The 18700-nt window shown below is 42.3% G+C and overlaps 1 protein-coding gene across 1 annotated transcript in view; it reads right to left on the bottom strand.

The window, feature by feature from the left end:
* grid2 (glutamate receptor, ionotropic, delta 2) overlaps positions 1–18700 on the bottom strand; it is a 607933-nt gene that overhangs the window by 123046 nt on the left and 466187 nt on the right. Inside the window, exons 9-11 of the mRNA XM_030061028.1 lie at positions 12015–12116; positions 4888–5085; positions 1207–1519 (exon numbers count right to left, since the gene is read on the bottom strand). Of these exons, the coding sequence (XP_029916888.1) occupies positions 1207–1519; positions 4888–5085; positions 12015–12116 (613 nt within the window). The remainder of the gene's footprint in view (positions 1–1206; positions 1520–4887; positions 5086–12014; positions 12117–18700) is intronic.

Here is an 18700-nt window from a genome sequence, read left to right as displayed (position 1 = left end):
GCGGGCCAGCCGCGACACTGGCCGACCGGTGCCGCGGCCGACCCGCCTGACCGACCGGTGCCATGGCCGGCCCGCTTGATGCCGATCGATGCCGCGGCCAGCCCGCCGATCGATGCCGCGGCCAGCCCGCCGACCGGTGCCGCGGTCGGCCGGCCGACTGGTGTCGCAGCCGGCCCGCCTGACTGACTGTTGCTGCGGACGACCCGCTTGACGCCGACCGGTGTCGCGGCCGGCCCGCTTGACGCCGACCGGTGTCGCGGCCGGCCCGCTTGACGCCGACTGGTGCCGCGGCCGGCCCGCTTGACGCCGACTGGTGCCGCGGCCGGCCCGCTTGACGCCGACCGGTGCCGCGGCCGTCCCGCCTGATGCCATCATCATCATCTTCACAGATGCTCTGCCATCTGCGCTTAGTGGTCACATTTCCATTTCCATTTATAAGAAAAATGTAAACTAGGCTACACAACAGCAAAACCCAACAAAAAACTCAGCAAGCAAATCAATTTCTTCCATAATCTCTCCAGAAACTTTGTAAATAATAGCCTACTGGCTGACGGTTTAATGGTTGACACTTGTCACTTGTCAGTTTGTAGCAGCCTGGATAACTGACATTCTAATGGACCAATCACAAAGGAGATCATATTTAGGCCCACCTCCGGGCCCCGTTCTAATCGGCCAGCACCAGATGTCAAACCAGGCTGAAATCTTTCACGGTTGGTTCCCGGAACCAAGCGGGCTGGTGTAGTGGGAATGAATGCGGAACCGTGAATTTCACGGCACGGCGCAGCACGGCACTATAGTGGAAAAACGCTACAAGATTTGTGCTCAGTATAAATGGGCTAACTCATAATTTCAGTCAAAACCCTGCAAGTATAAACGGGTCACCCTCTAATGCCACCCATGTAGGTGTGATAATACAAACATGCTCTATATTTTAGGAAGGCAAGCCAACCTCACTGTAAATTTGACCTGTAATGTAATAAATCACCATCTTCCGGATGAGACTCCCACCATTGCCCTTAGTGTTGTAATGAGAGATTGCGAGAGCGGATTAAGTGTCATGTTTCAGTCGGGCTGGAGGATTGTGAAATATGCCTACAGGGCTGATACATACTTTTTTTTTTTTTCTGAGCAATGGATAGTCCTATAGGTTAAGAAAAACAATAATAATGACATTAAAAAAATTGGTGTAGAAATGGTAGCGCTTACCTTGCTGTACGAAAGAGCCATACACGAACCACATGGAATTGTACAGCGTTGTTGAAGACACAGAGCCCATGGGCAGCCGGGGTGGGTTGAGCCAGTTGAGCAGGTACACCAAGATGCCAACCAGAAGCACCGTGCCCGCGATGCACGCCCACAGCGACAGGTCGAAGGGCGCGAGGCAGGCGAACATGTCCACGGTGCGCTCAGCCTTGCGCAGCAGGACGCCCACAGAATAATCCATGTAGCGTGTGGTGAAGTCCACGGCGCTCTCCCGCTCAGGCGTGATGGTCAAGGCAGAAAGGCCCACATCGGCTCGCTGGAGGGGAGGTGTAAATGAGGGCACAGTGAGAAAATTATGACTTTTGAGCCCAGACACAGGCGAGTATTTAAGTCAGGCCTTTGGAACCACCGTGTGTGTGCAAACCATCGCACTGTCAAATCCCACCAGAGCTCTCATGCCTGTGTCTCCTCAAAGTACAACATTTTGTGTGAGTTAACATATGAATATGAGTACACCTGTGTGTGGCTGTGTCTGCTCTGTGCCTTAGTGTTGATAAGCTTCAACAATCATTTTGTGGCTTTCTAATTACTACAGAATTTTGGAGTTTTAAGGGATGACAAATAAGTGCTTTTAATTATTCATGTACGAAGAGTTTAACCCGAAAAAAGCTGTCAGTGAGTGTATATGTGTGTGCGCCAGGAAAAACAGGCTGAGCTTAGCTTACTTGCAGAAACAATAATGGCTAATTAAAACATTTGCAGTCCCCGATGCTTGGCTAGCAGCTGTAGACATCTGCTTGTACCATAACAAGGATTTAAGATGTTGTACAGTACTGTGTATCTCTCTTTCTCTCTCTGTGTCTCTCTCTTTCTTTCTCTTCCTCTTTCTCTCTCTCTCTCTCTCTCTCTCTCTCTCTCTCTCTCTCTCTCTGTCTCTCTCTCTCTCTTTGAAACGTGTGCTTGTGTGTCAGAGAGAACATATACCGAAAACAGGCTGAAGCACACAAAATTTTATCCACTATAGGCAAAAATCTACTAATTTCACAGTCAAGTAAGGAAAACAAAGTGCTTAAATGTGCAAAATTTGTATCTTAGACTGCATAGGAGGAAGAATAAGAGGGATATTAGGAAAAAAAAAAAGAATGTCGGTCGAGACGACAGAATAATTGCTGTGCTGCATGTCTGTATGTGTGAGTGGAGATAATAACGGTCATGCTTGTTATAGTGGTCAGTCAACATGGAAACTAGCGGAGACCAAACTGATTAATAAATATGTCGCTGGATTGGTAGAGTGATTACCATTGTTTTTAATTGGTGGGGAAACAAAATTACTTCATTTGTGTCAGCGATTTATTTGCCTCCACACTCTTCTGCATACACATGAATATGCATGTGTTCAAAGCATTTCTCCATTGTTTTTGATCGCTCTGGCATTGGTCTCTGTGCGTGTAATTGAAATGCATGTGCAAATGCATATACACACACACGCGCACTCTCTCTCTCTCTCTCTTTCTCACACACACACACACACACACACAAGGTCAAGGGAAGGAAACCATATTCAAACCTTATACACAGTCACAAGAAAATAATGAAAAGAATGCATGAGAGACTACAGCTAAAACTCTACTGATAATAAATAACATCCTTGACCTTTGGAGAATGAACAAAAAAATTTAGCAGCTTGGACCTACTCCAGGAGGACATCAAAGGGTGCATGCACACACATACACACATGCGCACACACACACACACACACACACAGTAGGAAATGGTAATTACAGAGCAGCTTGAGTTTGTTCCATATGGAAAAGTATGAAGACAGTTGAGTTGCAGTTAATGAGAATCCAGTTCCCCCATTGTCGTTTTTCATTCTATGGTTAATGAAAGTTTGGTGAATGGTGGGTGTCTCAAAGTGACAGTAACTTACGCTGCAGTTTCCTCACAAGGGACATTTGATTTTGCTGCACACATTAGTCTTGAGTAAGTTCTGACTTGATTTGGCTGCCTGGTTTTGGGATGTCAGATGTTTTGTCTTCCCTCATGCTGACACTTAATTATTCCAAACAACTCCAACAATGAGAATATTTTTTGGCAGAGTGGGCTGCATAGACAAGTGAAGGGCAGCTAATGTTTGTAAATTGCCTACCATGGAGTATTTTTGATCCCCCCCCCCCCCCCCCCCCCCCCCAACACAGAGGATGAAGCCAAAGCATAGAAAGGACAGGCAACATGGGTGTTTGTTTGTGTATTGCCTTTTTTCTTTTTCTTACTATACACCAATCTGACTCATCATTCCTCTACAAATTGTTGAGATATCAGAGTAGCCTCTCAAGACACACTTCTGGCTCCTGCAATTTTCAAATACTTTTGCCTTTCCATTTATATATTTATATGCACAATGTAGTTTCATTGGCTTCATCACTGTTTCGGGTGCTGCTAATAAATGCACAGCTAGAGTTGCAATTTCATCCGGATTTGATCTTTAATATTGTCAAGGGGAAACATTTTCATGAACACTGTGTTGTGACAGCTTCTGGTTTTGTCTCCTGCTCAGATTTTAACAAACTGCAGAAGAGATTCTCTCGTCTGCAGCATCGGAAGATTGTGGAAGAGAGAGGCTGGCTTGAGGGATTAGTACTAGAGGGAACATAATCAGTCCAGAATGAACAGATGGATTTTAATGACAAACATATTCATTACTCTATGCCTGTGGCTATATTGGTGAAAACAGTCTCCTCATCTCCTCTGTAAACTGTCTAAAGCTTTTTGAAATGGAAAAAAAAGCAGCAAGGGGTCATGCAAAATCAGCCTGAAAACAGTGTTAACCCCTGACAGAATAAAACGTTGCCATTTTTCTACTTCTCTTTCTCCTTTACCCTGTCTCGTTTCTCTCTGCCATGACTCTCCCTGTCTTTCACTGTGAAATCTAGATTTCCAGCTTCACATGTGTTTGAGAGAAGTCATTTCAACTTTCCGCTAAGGCTATTGAGGTGTTTACCAGTGGTTTGCCACCCAATACTACTTGAAAGCTACTTGAGTCAAGTCTAATTAACAGACAGCAGCTGCTTTTGCCGACATGTTGTATCGCCTCGCCTTCAGGGTCAAAACCCCACAAGTTCATTTCAGGCCACATGCTGCTGTGGTTAGTGAGCGTATGTTCGCTTTTCAAAAAGTAAGTTAAACTCAGCTTCCTGGTTGGCGAATTCAAACATTAGCATTTAGAGTGGCTTGATTTCTAGTGCCAGCATCATGATGGGATTGTGTACGGACGCAACACAAGGGAGCTAGTGTGCTTCTCCTCTATGTGCACGTCGTGTGTAATGGTGTTACTATCGCTGTCCAGTGAAAACCAGGTATCACCAATTTTGGTTGGTGATTTTCATGATTTAACGTCATTTGAGTATTTACATGCACCCATGGGTTTTAAGTTCTACAAACAGAAAAATGTATAGTTGTCAGGCAAGAAGAAATACTGATTTTCTTAGTTATTGGGATACATATTATTATGATAATATGGGGATGCAACATTTTTGTTGGATAGCATCAGTATGTCGGTTTTCTGTCTCACTAAACCAAGCCATGAGGTTGTTCCAATCATCAGGATTTGAACCACTGTATTTGTGGTGATCATGTGCATGCAGGGTTGTGCATGTGCATATATGTACGCTGTTTTCTCCTCACCTTAAACACTAATTCTCCCATGAGTCCGTTCCACTGTCCATCGGCCTGCAAGCTGCCATATTTGTGGTCTGGAGCGACGTAGATCTCATACTTGAACCCCAGGTAGTTGGACAGAGCATCCAGCACGTCAATGGAAAATCCCTGGTACTTTTTTGGTTTTCCTAGAACGTTCTCTGATACCATCACAAACGGCTCCTCCTGGAGGGCAAAGAACAATCAGTCAGTCAACATCTCAGTCAATCAATCAACAAATCCATCAACCATTTGACCAGTCAATCAACCAATCAGTGAATAGCATGATACCACAAGAATGTAACACACAAACGGAAGCAATGTGTTTAAAGTGATGCATATATATATATATATATATATATATATATATATATAAAAAGTTATGAAGCTCTGAAAGTCTTATGCAGAACTATTTACAGGAAGTGCTAACCACAGAATAAGTTGTACCAGAAGACGCTGATACCCTATCACGCATGGGCTGCCGTTAATGGGAGAATTGCTGCTGGCACTAATCTTGGCAGCATACATTAAACTTTTGCCTTCCACTGTGGAGGTGAGGACAAACTGGATATTATAACTATTATAACTATTATATCTAGCAAAATGAATGGACACATACACATATGTCCATCTGCTTGCTCCTTTTGTCTCCTCTTCCACTGAGATCAATTAAGTGAGAACTTTATATCCTTGTCTGTCCATTTTAGAGCGGAAGAAAAATGATGTACTGCCAAAATTTGATTTGGCTAGGCTATTTCAGTCCATTGGCTGGGCTTACTATTCATTTACAGAGGGAGTTAGATTTAAAAATGTATTGAAGATTTATCTGCTGTATTTGATATTGCCAAGTGACACAAAAAAATCGAAAATGAATAGTGACACCATGCCATTTGGCAAATAAATTGGCTATCATTGTATCAATTATCAATGCACATGGCAACTACGAGGCAGTTTGTCGTTCCAGTTGACTGACATCCCTCGATGCTGACTCTGTCAGCAGCACAGAACACAATATGAGGAGAACAGGTAAAAGGTTTCTGAGAGGAGGAAGCCAGGAGCATAGACTTCTTAGAAAAAAAAAAAAACAAACAAACTACAGAAAATGGATGTGTATTTTTAGCCAGGTGAATATAGGCTTTGAGTCAGTCAAGAAGAGATTTCTCTCCAACCCTTTTCTGTTTTATTTCTCCTTTTGCTCTCTCAGCCCCTCTCTCCTCTTTTTTAATAAATCCCTATTGATGAGTGACATGTTTTAGGCCAATATGTCTTGCAGATTTATGAGGCCCTGTGTATGTTACACATACACACACACACACTCAAGCTGTGCTTCACATTAACTTGGCGGTTTCTAATCCTTGCTAGCTCCCACCGTTCAATAAGCTATTAGGCAGTGAGTGGACATGCATGCCAAGTCCCCCTCTTGCCACAAGCATCCATCAGTCAAGACGAGAACATCCTCTGCACCACGCATGCATGCACACACACACACAGACACACAGACACAGACGTACACACACAGACAGACAGACAGACAGAGAGAGAGACACACACACACACACACACACACACACACACACTTTACACCTGGCAAATGCATATGTATTTAAAACGAACTTGTGTGCAAGGGATGGCACAAGGACATAAGTCAATACAAAAAATTTTAAAAAGCAATGTTAAAAAGTAGCCTGTCCTGATCACTAAGGCCAATTAGTCTGTTGTATTATGTATTATTTATGCATTCAATTTATTGGCTTTATCTTACTTGGTGTCATTTAGACATCAAGATAAACACTGTACCAACAATGTAGGCTACCAACAATTTAGAGCCGCAGGTTCATATCCAGCAGCACTGCAAGTAGGCACACTGTCTGTATTTGCATTGCCTAATAATAGGCCCACCTTATTAGTCTGGCATTGTCCCACAAAAGCAGGTTTTCTGTCCTGCAACTGAACAGTTAAAAGATGGTCGCACAAGTATAACTTGACAGCTCAGTTCTGCAGCTCAGTGTTCTTATGGTAATGTAGCCTTAGCCTGTATACTGGATACCGGAACACTTAAATTTACAGTCATGCTTACAGGACTCTAAATCAAAATGAGAGCACATAATCATACCTCTGTATTTATTGTCACAGCTTGCTGTTTCACGCAGTTGCTCTAATCGGAAATAAGGTTTTCACCGGCTGTTTTGTTTTCTATGTGAAGGCGACAGGCCAGTGCTGTACATGCAACTCAGTGTAATGCATACTTGAAACACATGATGTTTCTGTTTACTTGCTAATGTTTATACAGTGTTTTTAAATAAAGAGTGTGTGGAAATGGATACTCTTTCATTGCTGTGGAATCAGATCAGGTTTTGAGATTCATGGATTTTCATTGGTCTTGCTACCAACAACCAAAACTGTGGTATGGTGACATCAGCACACAAGTGTTATTGAAGAAACTTTTTTTTTTTTTTCCCAGTGCAAGAACATAGATGTCTGTGAAGGAATTTCCTCTCTAGCTGCAGGTCACATTTAGGCCTTTTTGAACTGCACTGATAAGACATACTGTCTCCATGCTCCAAGGCTATAAGTCTGGGGCACGCCGGACAAAGGGAGCCAGGGCCAGGCAGATTGGCGCCTTTCACAAACACAGAGCTCTTGACCTCTAGCATACTTAGGTACAGATTCTCCTTTTAAATAAGGCATGCCAGGGAGCAACCCTCAGAAGTGGTGTGGTACTACACAGTGTGGCGCTCATACTCTCGTCTCCTCGGCTGTGCATCAATAAACATCCTTTGCAAAAGACATCACAGTCTCCTGAGATCTCCTTCACCCTGTCAGTTGACCAGAAGCTTGATCTTTTCCATCACACCTGGTGTCACGGCCAGGATTCCAAGAAAAACAACTTTGCATTAATATGCCAGTATCTGAGAATAAAGACAGCATAAAAAGTGTAGAGTATAAGTAAAAAGAAGGTTTGAAAAGAGTCAGTTCAGTCCTGGCTGAATTCTCTCAGAATGTCCTTACCCTGGAACTTCTTAGACTATTATGCATCAGACAGGTAACTCAGTCTTCTCTCTCCTCTCAATCTGTCAATCAGCCAAGGAAAATATCACATGTTCACCATGCTGTGAATGCTTTTGCAAAGGTTTTATAAAATAAGAGGCGTCACATGCTACTGAGAGTGCAGAGTACGAAAACTCAGCTGTTCTTTGAGAAAACAGACTCTCATTCCATAACCTCGGCATCCAATACCCAAGCCTTCAATTGATCAATGGAGGGGTCTTTTCTCCCTCCTGTTTTTCCACCCTACATTTTTCCCTGTTATTTTTTCCACTGATAGCTCAAGCTTATGTTGCATTGATTGCCTTCCACTTAAATGGGCTCTGTTATATATATATACACACAGGAAAACACTCACACATACAGTCATGCACATGCACAGGAATGTGGCACGTGGATGCAGATACCCACCCACTAACCCATGCACACCCACCCACCCACACATTCATTTCAGCTGTACCCTCTCACACACAATCATGGCAGAAATCAATAACAGGCACAAAGCTGTACATGTACACCTCTGTAAAGGTGTGTGTGCATGCACACACACCTTTACAGAGTGGGTCTGTTTGTAAGTCCTGTAAGCATGTTAGGTATTTTATCCCCTTAAGGAACAGAACATATAGAGGCCTATATCTCTCCCTCTGCCTCACTTCTTTCTGTTTCTGCAGTCTCTCTCTGTCTCCTGCCACTCCCCAGCTGTGAAATAAACCAGTTGTTATCTTTCCACACAGCACCTTCTCACCCTTTTCCAAAACACATGCTTCTTATCCCCCCCTACCTCTCTACATCCATCCATCCAGCCTCCCCTGCTTCCTCCCAGCCCTCCATTTCCAATATTCCCTCCTCTTTTCCCTTTTTCTTGCACTAATTCCACAGGCACACATTCATCCCTGGTCTCCTCTTGACTGGAAGCATTGCATATGTTCTCTGCGCTGCTCGGGTATTTCTGGAGACAGCGAACAGCAATGGGAACAGCAATTTTCCACGAATATGTAGAGATGCCATCTGAAGAGCTCTGTGAAGGAACATTGGGAGTCACTGAGCCATGTGCTGATTTTCAGTGCAGCTTTTTCAAAAGACACCGTAGATTTGCCGGTGAAAATGAGGTAAAATGTAGTTAGAATAATGCTGCCCGTCTCTGTGGTAGATTTGGTTTCATATAGTTTCAAAATTAATTTCCATCAGAGGCTCTGTTTGATGCAGATGGGGATTTGTAATGTAATATTCGCCCAGTAAATGGTGTAGATTAGTGCTCAACAGATCAATCTTCAGCTCTACTACTCCCTTGACAAGTGATTCAAGTACAAGACGATGGCAGTCTCCAGGTTTTCTTCCCACAGTGTAAAGTGTCTGAAAGGCACATCACTTCCATTTATGAGAGACTGGGGACACTTTGCACAGTGGGACTGACCACAAGGCATTAACGGCAATGAAAGCCCAGGAAGCTGAGGTCCTAATTCTTGTGAACAACAAATATCAAAATGAGCTTTTTTTACATAGCAGTACTGGTGTTTTTAGCCTGAAAACCTTAGGAAAAAAAGTTAACTTAAAGAGCAGAATTTCTTTGAAAAATCAGGACAATTTAATATTGAGGATATCCAGGTACAGAAAAAAGAAACATAAAATAAACATAACAGAATACATAAAATAACCAAATGACATTAATCCTCTCTTTCAAACTTAACATCTCAGCTAATCTGTTACAGATAGAAAGCTGACTGGTTGCATCAAACTAGATTAGAGAGTTCAGAATATCAGAATGTCAAGTCTTTTAGTCTTGATTGCAATTTCATATGACAGTTCAGAAGTGTCAAGTTGCTGTCCAGCACACATTGTTAGAAATACACTCAAGCAGTCTGGAGTCGTACGTTTCACTTTGGTTCTCACAACAGGAGGCCCTGTCAGATTGAGAAGGCCCTGTCTGCAGGGGGGCTGCTCATTGGAGACAGAGTGGATGAGATACAACATGAGCTAAGCTCCTTCCCTTTGCCTTGTGGAACAGCACTAATGCCAAGTGAAACCAAGTGTGGAGATCAGTTGAGATTCTTACCCATATTAAAAAATAAAGACTGCCTTTAAAACAGCAGCAGCCTGGAAAAGAAACAGTTATCAACTATCTGGATAGCAGAGCTTGTAGAAATCTGTCTTGTGAGAGAATGCTTCAGAGTGGAGGTCTGAGTTTAGCCACGTTAAAACAAAAACAGCTTTGAGGTAAAGAAAGTCAAAGTAGGGTTGCCATATTTACTCCAAATAACTTGCTCAAAAAATGATATCAACATTATCATTTGTAGGTAGGCAACCCAAATTTAATTAAATTTCCATTTTGGTCACATTTGCAACCAAAATGGTGGCACTTACAGCCCTGTAAAGGGCCGTGACCAAATAATTATAGTGATGTAGCTGTGCCTTAGCAGCATCCATTTAATAATCAATATAGTCCCAACTAATCAATAGCATTGATTTAGAGTCACTGGCCCTAATAGGGCTGTGATCTCATTGGCAATTAACTAATCGTTAAAAATCCAATGGACACGAGTCTGGTTGACTTGTTAGATCGAAAGCCTTCACTCACATATTAATGTGTGTGTGTGTCCGTGGGCCTATATGCTCCTGTTTTCTTGTGGATAATATAGAGCGACAAAACTGCTTTGCATGGTGTAAGAGCATTGCACCTTGCAGACAGAACACAGCTTAGCTATATCAGAACAGGAAAAGCCAAGGGCAACACAGAACAATCTGTTCCAGTAGCCCCTTTAGAAACCTTCGCATCGTGCACACACCACACACACACACACACACACACACACACACACACACACACACACACACACACACACACACACACACACACACACACACACACACACACACACACACACACACACACACACACACACACACATACACTTAGACTGTGCCTCCAACCATTCTCACATACAAAACAGAACACTAAGGCAACACTCTGGACACTTCACACTATTACTGTCTGGAGGCCCTCTAGAAGAGGTGTCAGTCAACTGAGGTAACACACAGCCAGAGGCAAAGAACACAGAGTTAGAGCTGAGAGAAAGTTAAGAAAGGGTAGATGAGATAGAGACAGAAAAAAATAAAAATAAAATTAAAAACTAAAACTAAAAATAAAAAAAGAGAGAGGACATATGGAGGTGCACTGATACCCTCCCCAATACCAGTGATGGGAAAAATGTTGCAATGTTCAAAAACCCTGTCTTATATGGCCATCTCCTCGACTATGATGAACATCACACACTGAAAAAAAAAATTAAGAGTAAGAAAGAGAGATAGCCACAAAGATGTCTAGCATTATCTCTCTCTTCTCTTTCTTACTTCAAAGACGGGATATGAAGAATTTACAGCAGTGAATCTTTAAAGCACTCATGGGACGTACTCAAATCGACGCTGCAGGCAAGACAGAGAGAGCTGGAATTTTGCTATCATGGAGACTCCAGCAGCCTCTATCAAATAGCCCTCAAAATGGAAGTAAATTAAATGATAGTCTGGTCTGTAACTCGGCTCACCTTGTTTCAGTTTCTTTGTCCATCGCTTTCTCTGCCTCTTCTGCCCCTCTCAACATTTTGTCCTCTGCCTCGTCAGTGTTTGTCTGCCACTTTTATTCTTTCTGTCCTTCCCTCGCACAAGCCCTCAAACTATCCTTCTCTTCATCTCCACAGAGACGTGAATGACAGGCAGATAGATAGATACAGGAATGGGTTTCTAGTGGAGTGAAGGACTGAAGTCTGACATGGCAGAAGTAGTCACAACACTCCCTCTTTGAGTCTTTGGGGTTGAATGGCAAGAAAATTCCCAAACAGTGACCACTGAAACAGGTCAAATGAGACAATAATCTGACACTTGATGCTGCTGTTGTGTTAAAACCTTTGAATTCCAAGGCTGGCTAACCCTTTTCCTTGTGAGCGTTCAGAAACTGGGCCACTTGTCTGCATACTGTTGCAGGGACAGCTGGAAACCAGAATCTAGTAAAAAAACAAAGGTAAATCCCCCTTCCACAGAACACAGAGACAAACATAGATGTTTTCGGCTATACTCACCAGAACAGTGACTACTCGAAGCACCACCCCTCTCATGTTGTTTTCCAATTTCCTGTCTGTTAGTGTGCCGTTCAAGCCATGAACTGGGTCCCATGTTGCCAGCTGTAATGTGCACGCGTGTACATACACACAGAAAAACAACAACAAAAAAAGAGCATTAGATTTGCAATAAACATATAGGCACAGGGTTGATTTTTCAATCTTTGGCTTTCACAGGGAAGGAAACAAAATTCAGGCAGACAGAGGAGAGCACACTGGGGACAAGCTGTGAGTGTGCGCTTCATACACAGGACTCCCATACAAATACAGATGGAAAAATAAAAGCACATCAATACAGGGGAAACATATTTATAAGAAAGGCATATAGGAACAGCATATGCAAACACACCTGTGATCAAAAGTGATTCTGTTGTTTTTATGTCAAAGGAACTTTATGAGTCCATTCCCAAACTCCACTTGTCCATCAAATTGCATCATCACCTTCTAGTTGTCTCTCTGGGATCACATTATTAAAGTCCCAAGCCATATTTTCTTCATCTGTGAACTGCTTTCAATAAAATATTGTTTTTAGCTTAAAAGATCAAACTGGGTCGGTTTCCCCGTAGAGAGAGGCTGTGCACCAAAAAAAAAAAAAACTTAAAGGGAGATTTAGCTGTCCACACACACACACACACACACACACACACACACACACACACACACACACACACACACACACACACACACAGCATGACATGGGCTGCTCACACCAGGGAAGTAGTCGAATATGGAAATCGGGGGAATATGGAATATCCTATCTAAAATATTAAAGTTACAGGTGAATATACAATTCTCTGTCAACTCTCATCAATTCCTGTCTGGGACCCAAAACTTTGAGCAAAGCCTTGCTGAACTGGCTTCTTTTCTATCTGCTGCCATTTGTCAACATCTCTTACTGTGTGAAATATTGCTCTGATTGAAGGACTCAGTTCTTGGCCCAGTCAGGAGCATGGATTTGTATTAGCTCAATCAGCTGCCGAGCCGCCCACTGTGCTAACAAACAACTGTAGCTGAGCAGTGAGCAGCTGGGGAATACTACACTCTTTAAAAAAAAAAAAAAACATGAACATGTTCTGCAAAATCTGGTATTTATTTAAAAATGTTTGTTCAAAAGGGAATAGCTTGTCTTTTTAATTCTGATACTGCAGCGGGCCTCCCTCTGTTGGCAACCACATTAGAAACTAATATTAGCTGTGTGCAATCCAGACTTGTATTTATTGCGCATAACACGGAGAAAGACATTCCTCATGTGGGTGCAGGGAACAGAAACAAAAATCAAGTTGCTATAGTAAGCTTGCCAGTGAGAAATATTCACCTTCAGGCTGCTTGGTTTTCATAAGGATTTGCAATACAATACCATCACATGTTTATTATTATTATTTAGTTTAGTATTTTCTAAGGTTGTAATTTGAAAGACACACACAATGAGATAGTATGAGGTTGAAACATTCACTATTCCTGTTTCAGCCTGCAGGGGGAGATGTGGAGCTGAAATCTGTGACAGAGTCTCTCAGCACTCCATCTTTATCTCCCACACGCACACACACACACACACACACACACACACACACACACACACACACACACACACACACATTCACACACACACACACACAATTCTCAATCCCTAATTTTCATTCTCCCTGTATTTTAGCACATTCTCAAAACACAGCGGCATTTGTAAACTGCTACATCTCTGAAGCCTTCTTTCTCTGAAGATGAACCAACTAACCTTTATTTCAGAACACAGAGGTAATTGTCAGGCTTTGGTTGCTCTTTTTAGTTCGCTCTTTCTCCCTATCTGTCGCTCTCTCTCTCTCGGTCAGAAACTACCCTTCAAAACCAGATTACTCCAGCACAATAGTTTCCCCACTAAAGTCCCCATTCGCACAGCCCTTGATCATCTAGATTGTGAATGTGTGTGCGTTTATATGGCCAACCATATGCACACATATGCTGCACATAAGATGCGGCCATTCCGTATTACTACCATGCATGTGTGTGCCCGTGCCCTTTAATACTGTCTAATTGAATTCTCCACTGCCCAATACTCTAAAACCTCAGATAGGAGATAGGTGAAAGACAAGAGAGAAAGGACACACAAAAGAGAGATAGAAAGGACATATGCAAGAGAGTGAGAGATAACATGAACAAGAGAGAGAGAGAGAGAGAGAGAGAGAGAGAGAGGCAGAGAGAGTAGTACACACACTACCTCTCACACACGCACACACATAAGAGGAGAACTGATAGATGGTGAGAGGAGATGATGAGAGGCACTTATAAAAGGTGAATTTACAGCACAGCAGCTGCTCTAAGTGCTTGTAAAAACGTGAGCGTGTCTAATCGATAAAACATTAGTGGTGCAGCCGATCGCCACCCAGAGATAGTGTGGGAGGCCAGCAGCACCAGGACACCGCCTCATTACATACAAAACTGACCCCAGCGCAAGGATACAGGAATCTACCCATGTCAGCAAACATACACAGTGCGTGACGCTATAAGCGCTCCTGTGGGTGCACACACACGCACAGGTGCTAAGGGGAAAAAGACTCACAAGAGAATGCATGTACAGTGCACATGAGTGAACACACAGGTTGGCGTCAACACAATAACAAACTATGCACAAAGGTTGGTCATAAATATCATGGAAAATATGCTTTTGTAAGCGAACACAAAAAGCGCAAATGTAAATGCATGTAGTTGAGCAGAATCATACCCACAAGAGCACATCTTCATGTGAGCACACAAACACACGCAGCAAATCTTCCAGTGTAAATACAATTTTTGGGTGACAATTATTGTAATTAAGCAAGTGTTGGTTGAGTTGTTTGTCCACTCAGTGAGCTGATATGGTTCTGGGGCAGGAGTTCAAAATACTCAAGTGTTAAATTAACTCTAATGGGTGCAGGCTTTATTATTTATTGTTAGAATGTTGATTTTGTGATTTTAATTTGTAACTGCAGGTAAAGTGTTAGAACAGTGCAGGATCAAGTAAGGAACAGGTTATAAAAACTAAACTGGTGGACAATAAAGGATTATGCATCTACAAAAGATAGGCTGTCAGAGAAATACAAAGTGTTGCTTTATTTCTCAAGTTGTTTTCCCAATAGCTATGAATCAATGTCAGCCCAGTCGCCAGGAAAACATGCTGGAATTTTACCTTTCTGCAAGTCATATTGATATGCAACATATTTTTGGTGCAGAGACACATTTAAACACATTTTTTTGGTGTGCAGGAATATAAAATGGCAACATTTTATCCTGGTGAGTGGGTTCATAACACCACTATATATACAACAAATATTTATTTAGTTAATCTAATTCATTCTAAGTCTCCTCTACAGAAAGTTTTGTGACTGGAGATGCAGTACTGAGACCAGAATTCTTGATTTGGTGGGAGCAGGGGAACTGTTTGATTGAAAAGTCAAAGCAGGAGGAGATAAATAAAGCATGGCAAATGCAAATTGAAGTGGTGTTATAGAACAGTGCTCCCCTGTCAGCCCACTGAGTTGTTTACTTCCTGCAAACTTGACCCAGTCTCATGATAGTGAGCCTGGTTATTTGTGACAAAACCTTGAGGAAAACCAAATCAACAGTTAAATGTATGCACACCTTAGCAATCATATTTGCTTTAGCATTGCACTGCATATTAAGTCTGCACTGGCATGTTCAGCTGTATGACACAGAGCCATGGTTGCTGCTATTTGTGAGCATATACTGTATGAATATAGTCTGTTCTGCTTCATTCATGGCTTTTGTGAGGCTTATAGAAATGTTTGATGGCTGGGGAAAAAAGAAATAAGTAAAGTTAAACTTGACATATACTGATTTGAATTGTTACCCATTGCCTTTTGCCCTTCAGCAAGGCACTTATACCTGACTCTGCTCCACTGCATAGATACACTTATAAAAGCATATTTTGAAAACCATGTAGGTCCCTGGTGCCTGTCAGACCAGCTACCAGTCAATGTCAAACATCCCCATTGTATCTTTGAGTGCAGTGTTAAATCCCTGAGCTAGATTGCTCCAATTTAAGAGACTTAGGCGTATGAAATATATAAACCTAGAGAGACTTCACCATGAACTTTCTGCAAGGGCTGCTACGAAGTTTCTCATGCATTTCCCACAGTGTTTAAACATAAATCAATAAGATGAGGAGAAGCATCAATCAGCACCGCAGAGCCCGAGTCTGAGGCTGTCAATCATGGCCAAGCTGCTTTTGATATCAACTGGCAAATACCTAGGCACACACACACACACACAAACGCACACCCACACTCACACACACGCACGCGGACACCCACGCACACACACACGCACGCACGCACACACACACGCACGCACGCACGCACACACACACACACACACACACACACACACACACACACACACACACAGTTTATGGACTAAAGGCACATGAAGTACTATTTTACTGTGCCATAGTACAAAGTGATCATTTATATGGGGGTAAATGGATTTTTTGATCAATAGCTATGTCTACCAATGATGATTACTTCACTGTTTTTCTGTTACACCTAAGACTAAAACTTTTTTTTTGTCACAAGTGAACAAAATCTTTTATATTCCTTGACATTTCTATACTGCAAGCCATGCCACAGACATATTCATGTTGCTGCAAAACCTTTGTCGCTGACAGGGGTCGATAAAAGTCATAAATTAGTTGATATCCTTGTAACATTTAGCTCATTTAGCTAGCTAAATTATTTTTCCATGCCAGCATACAGTTGTGCATGGGTTTTTCTTTCATAATCACAAGAGACAAAGGAAAGTGAGAGACCGGAGAGAGAAAAGCAATAAGTGAAAATGAAAAGGAAGACAGCTCTCTGCAATATTACAACAAAATTGCTTATGCTACACAATCTGAATATCAATATTTCCACTCCAAATTTATATTGTTTTGACTTCCTACAACAGGGGAGTCTTAGTACAGGCCTGCAAGTGTGTACTGTATGTGTGTGTATGTGCATATGTGTGTGCTTACACACAAGATCAGGAGCTAAAATGGCAGCCTGGCTAGCAGAGGTGCCTCTCCTTATCTTCACAGCTCCAGATAAAGGCTCATTTCCCCCCGCCAGTATGAAATGACTATGCTGTGTATGTGAATGTGAATGTGAATTTGTGTTCAGTGTGTGTGTGTGTGTGTGTGTGTGTATGCTCACACACACACACACGTAACTGAATGAACTGGCGTCTAGTTGGGTGACGATGTGGACTGCGGCTTCACGACACTGCCATTAGCATCCCATAATGCCATTCTTCCTATCTGTATAATGCCTAGGCTTTTTGTCATTCTTTACCTCCCTTTGTCGCTCACTTACTGCTCTCTTTCTGCTCACTCATTTTTCCTCTGAAAAATTCATTCGTTCTTTCATTGCGTTGCATCCTTTCTCTTTCTCTCGGTCCCTTCTCGCTGTGTCAGTGTTTCTGTAACTTTGTCTGAATTCTCTCCTTCATCTCATCACACACACACACACACACACACACACACGCACAGTGCTCCCAACATAACAAACTTAAGGGCACAATGATGAGTGCCATACTTGGAGAGCAGCTATTTAATGAACTAGCGAGTGTGTGTGTTTGGGTAAAAAAGAAAGAAAAAAGAAATAGCTAAAATGACTTGTGTTTTTCTAATGGTTACCACAAATTGACTGCACTCTTTTAACAATACATGGCTCCAGAAAAAAATGTCGAAATAAATGAAGTGCTGGAGGCTGATGTGCCAGGGCCCAGCTCCGCCTGATGATATTCAGACACACTGGAATATTCAAAGTGGCATCACGCCATCAGTGTTAGTCAGACGGGGCGTACCACACACAGCACACTCACAGGACAGACAGAGTATATTCCTCTTCAGTGAGTGAGTATACTTTGGCCAAATAATCAGATTAAACAAGCTGTTCTAGGACAATACTGACATGGAATGAATTTTATTAACTAATCAGAGATTATGATCATTATCATCCACTCAAATGTTTTTCATTAGAAGCATGAAACACATTAACTAAGAGCCTCTGGACTGAGAACTTGCACTGAAACTAACAAGTGTATGGCACTTTTGAAATGAAAGACTGAAGCCTCTTAGTTAGCCATAACCACACTGAACTCCTCCACAGGAAAGATGTTACTTCTATATACTGGATCTTTGTGATATGAATGATAAAACAAACCAAAAAAGTTAGAAAGATCAATTAATAAAGCTTTAAAGCAATTTAAATCCTAATACCCAGCCCCAACAGGGCAGCTGCAGCACTCATGCATGCACATCCATCAGGGTCCATATCACAAATTGCAATTTAGTTCTGGCATGTATGCACTTAAGCTGTTTATTCCCAATAGCCAAAACAATAAAGTGTAAAATGGTTCTTACTTTTAGTTAAAACAACAACATGAGGAAAAAAAAACTGTGGTAAATGGCATACAGAGGTGAAGCAAAACTCATTCTTCACGCAAACACTCCATAATACACATGCCAACTAGACAGTCTCTCTCTCTCACACGCACACAAACACACACATGGACACACACACACACACACACACACACACTTGGTTGCTGGGATAACTGAAGCTAAACCAAAACAACACAGCCCAATGAACTCTAGCACGGTGTCCTGCTATGTTTTG

This window comes from Myripristis murdjan, chromosome 9, assembly GCF_902150065.1.
Source record: "Myripristis murdjan chromosome 9, fMyrMur1.1, whole genome shotgun sequence".
Classification (NCBI taxonomy): domain Eukaryota; kingdom Metazoa; phylum Chordata; class Actinopteri; order Holocentriformes; family Holocentridae; genus Myripristis; species Myripristis murdjan.
Note: the sequence above shows the minus strand (reverse complement) of the source record. Positions and strands in the feature narration are given on the sequence as shown.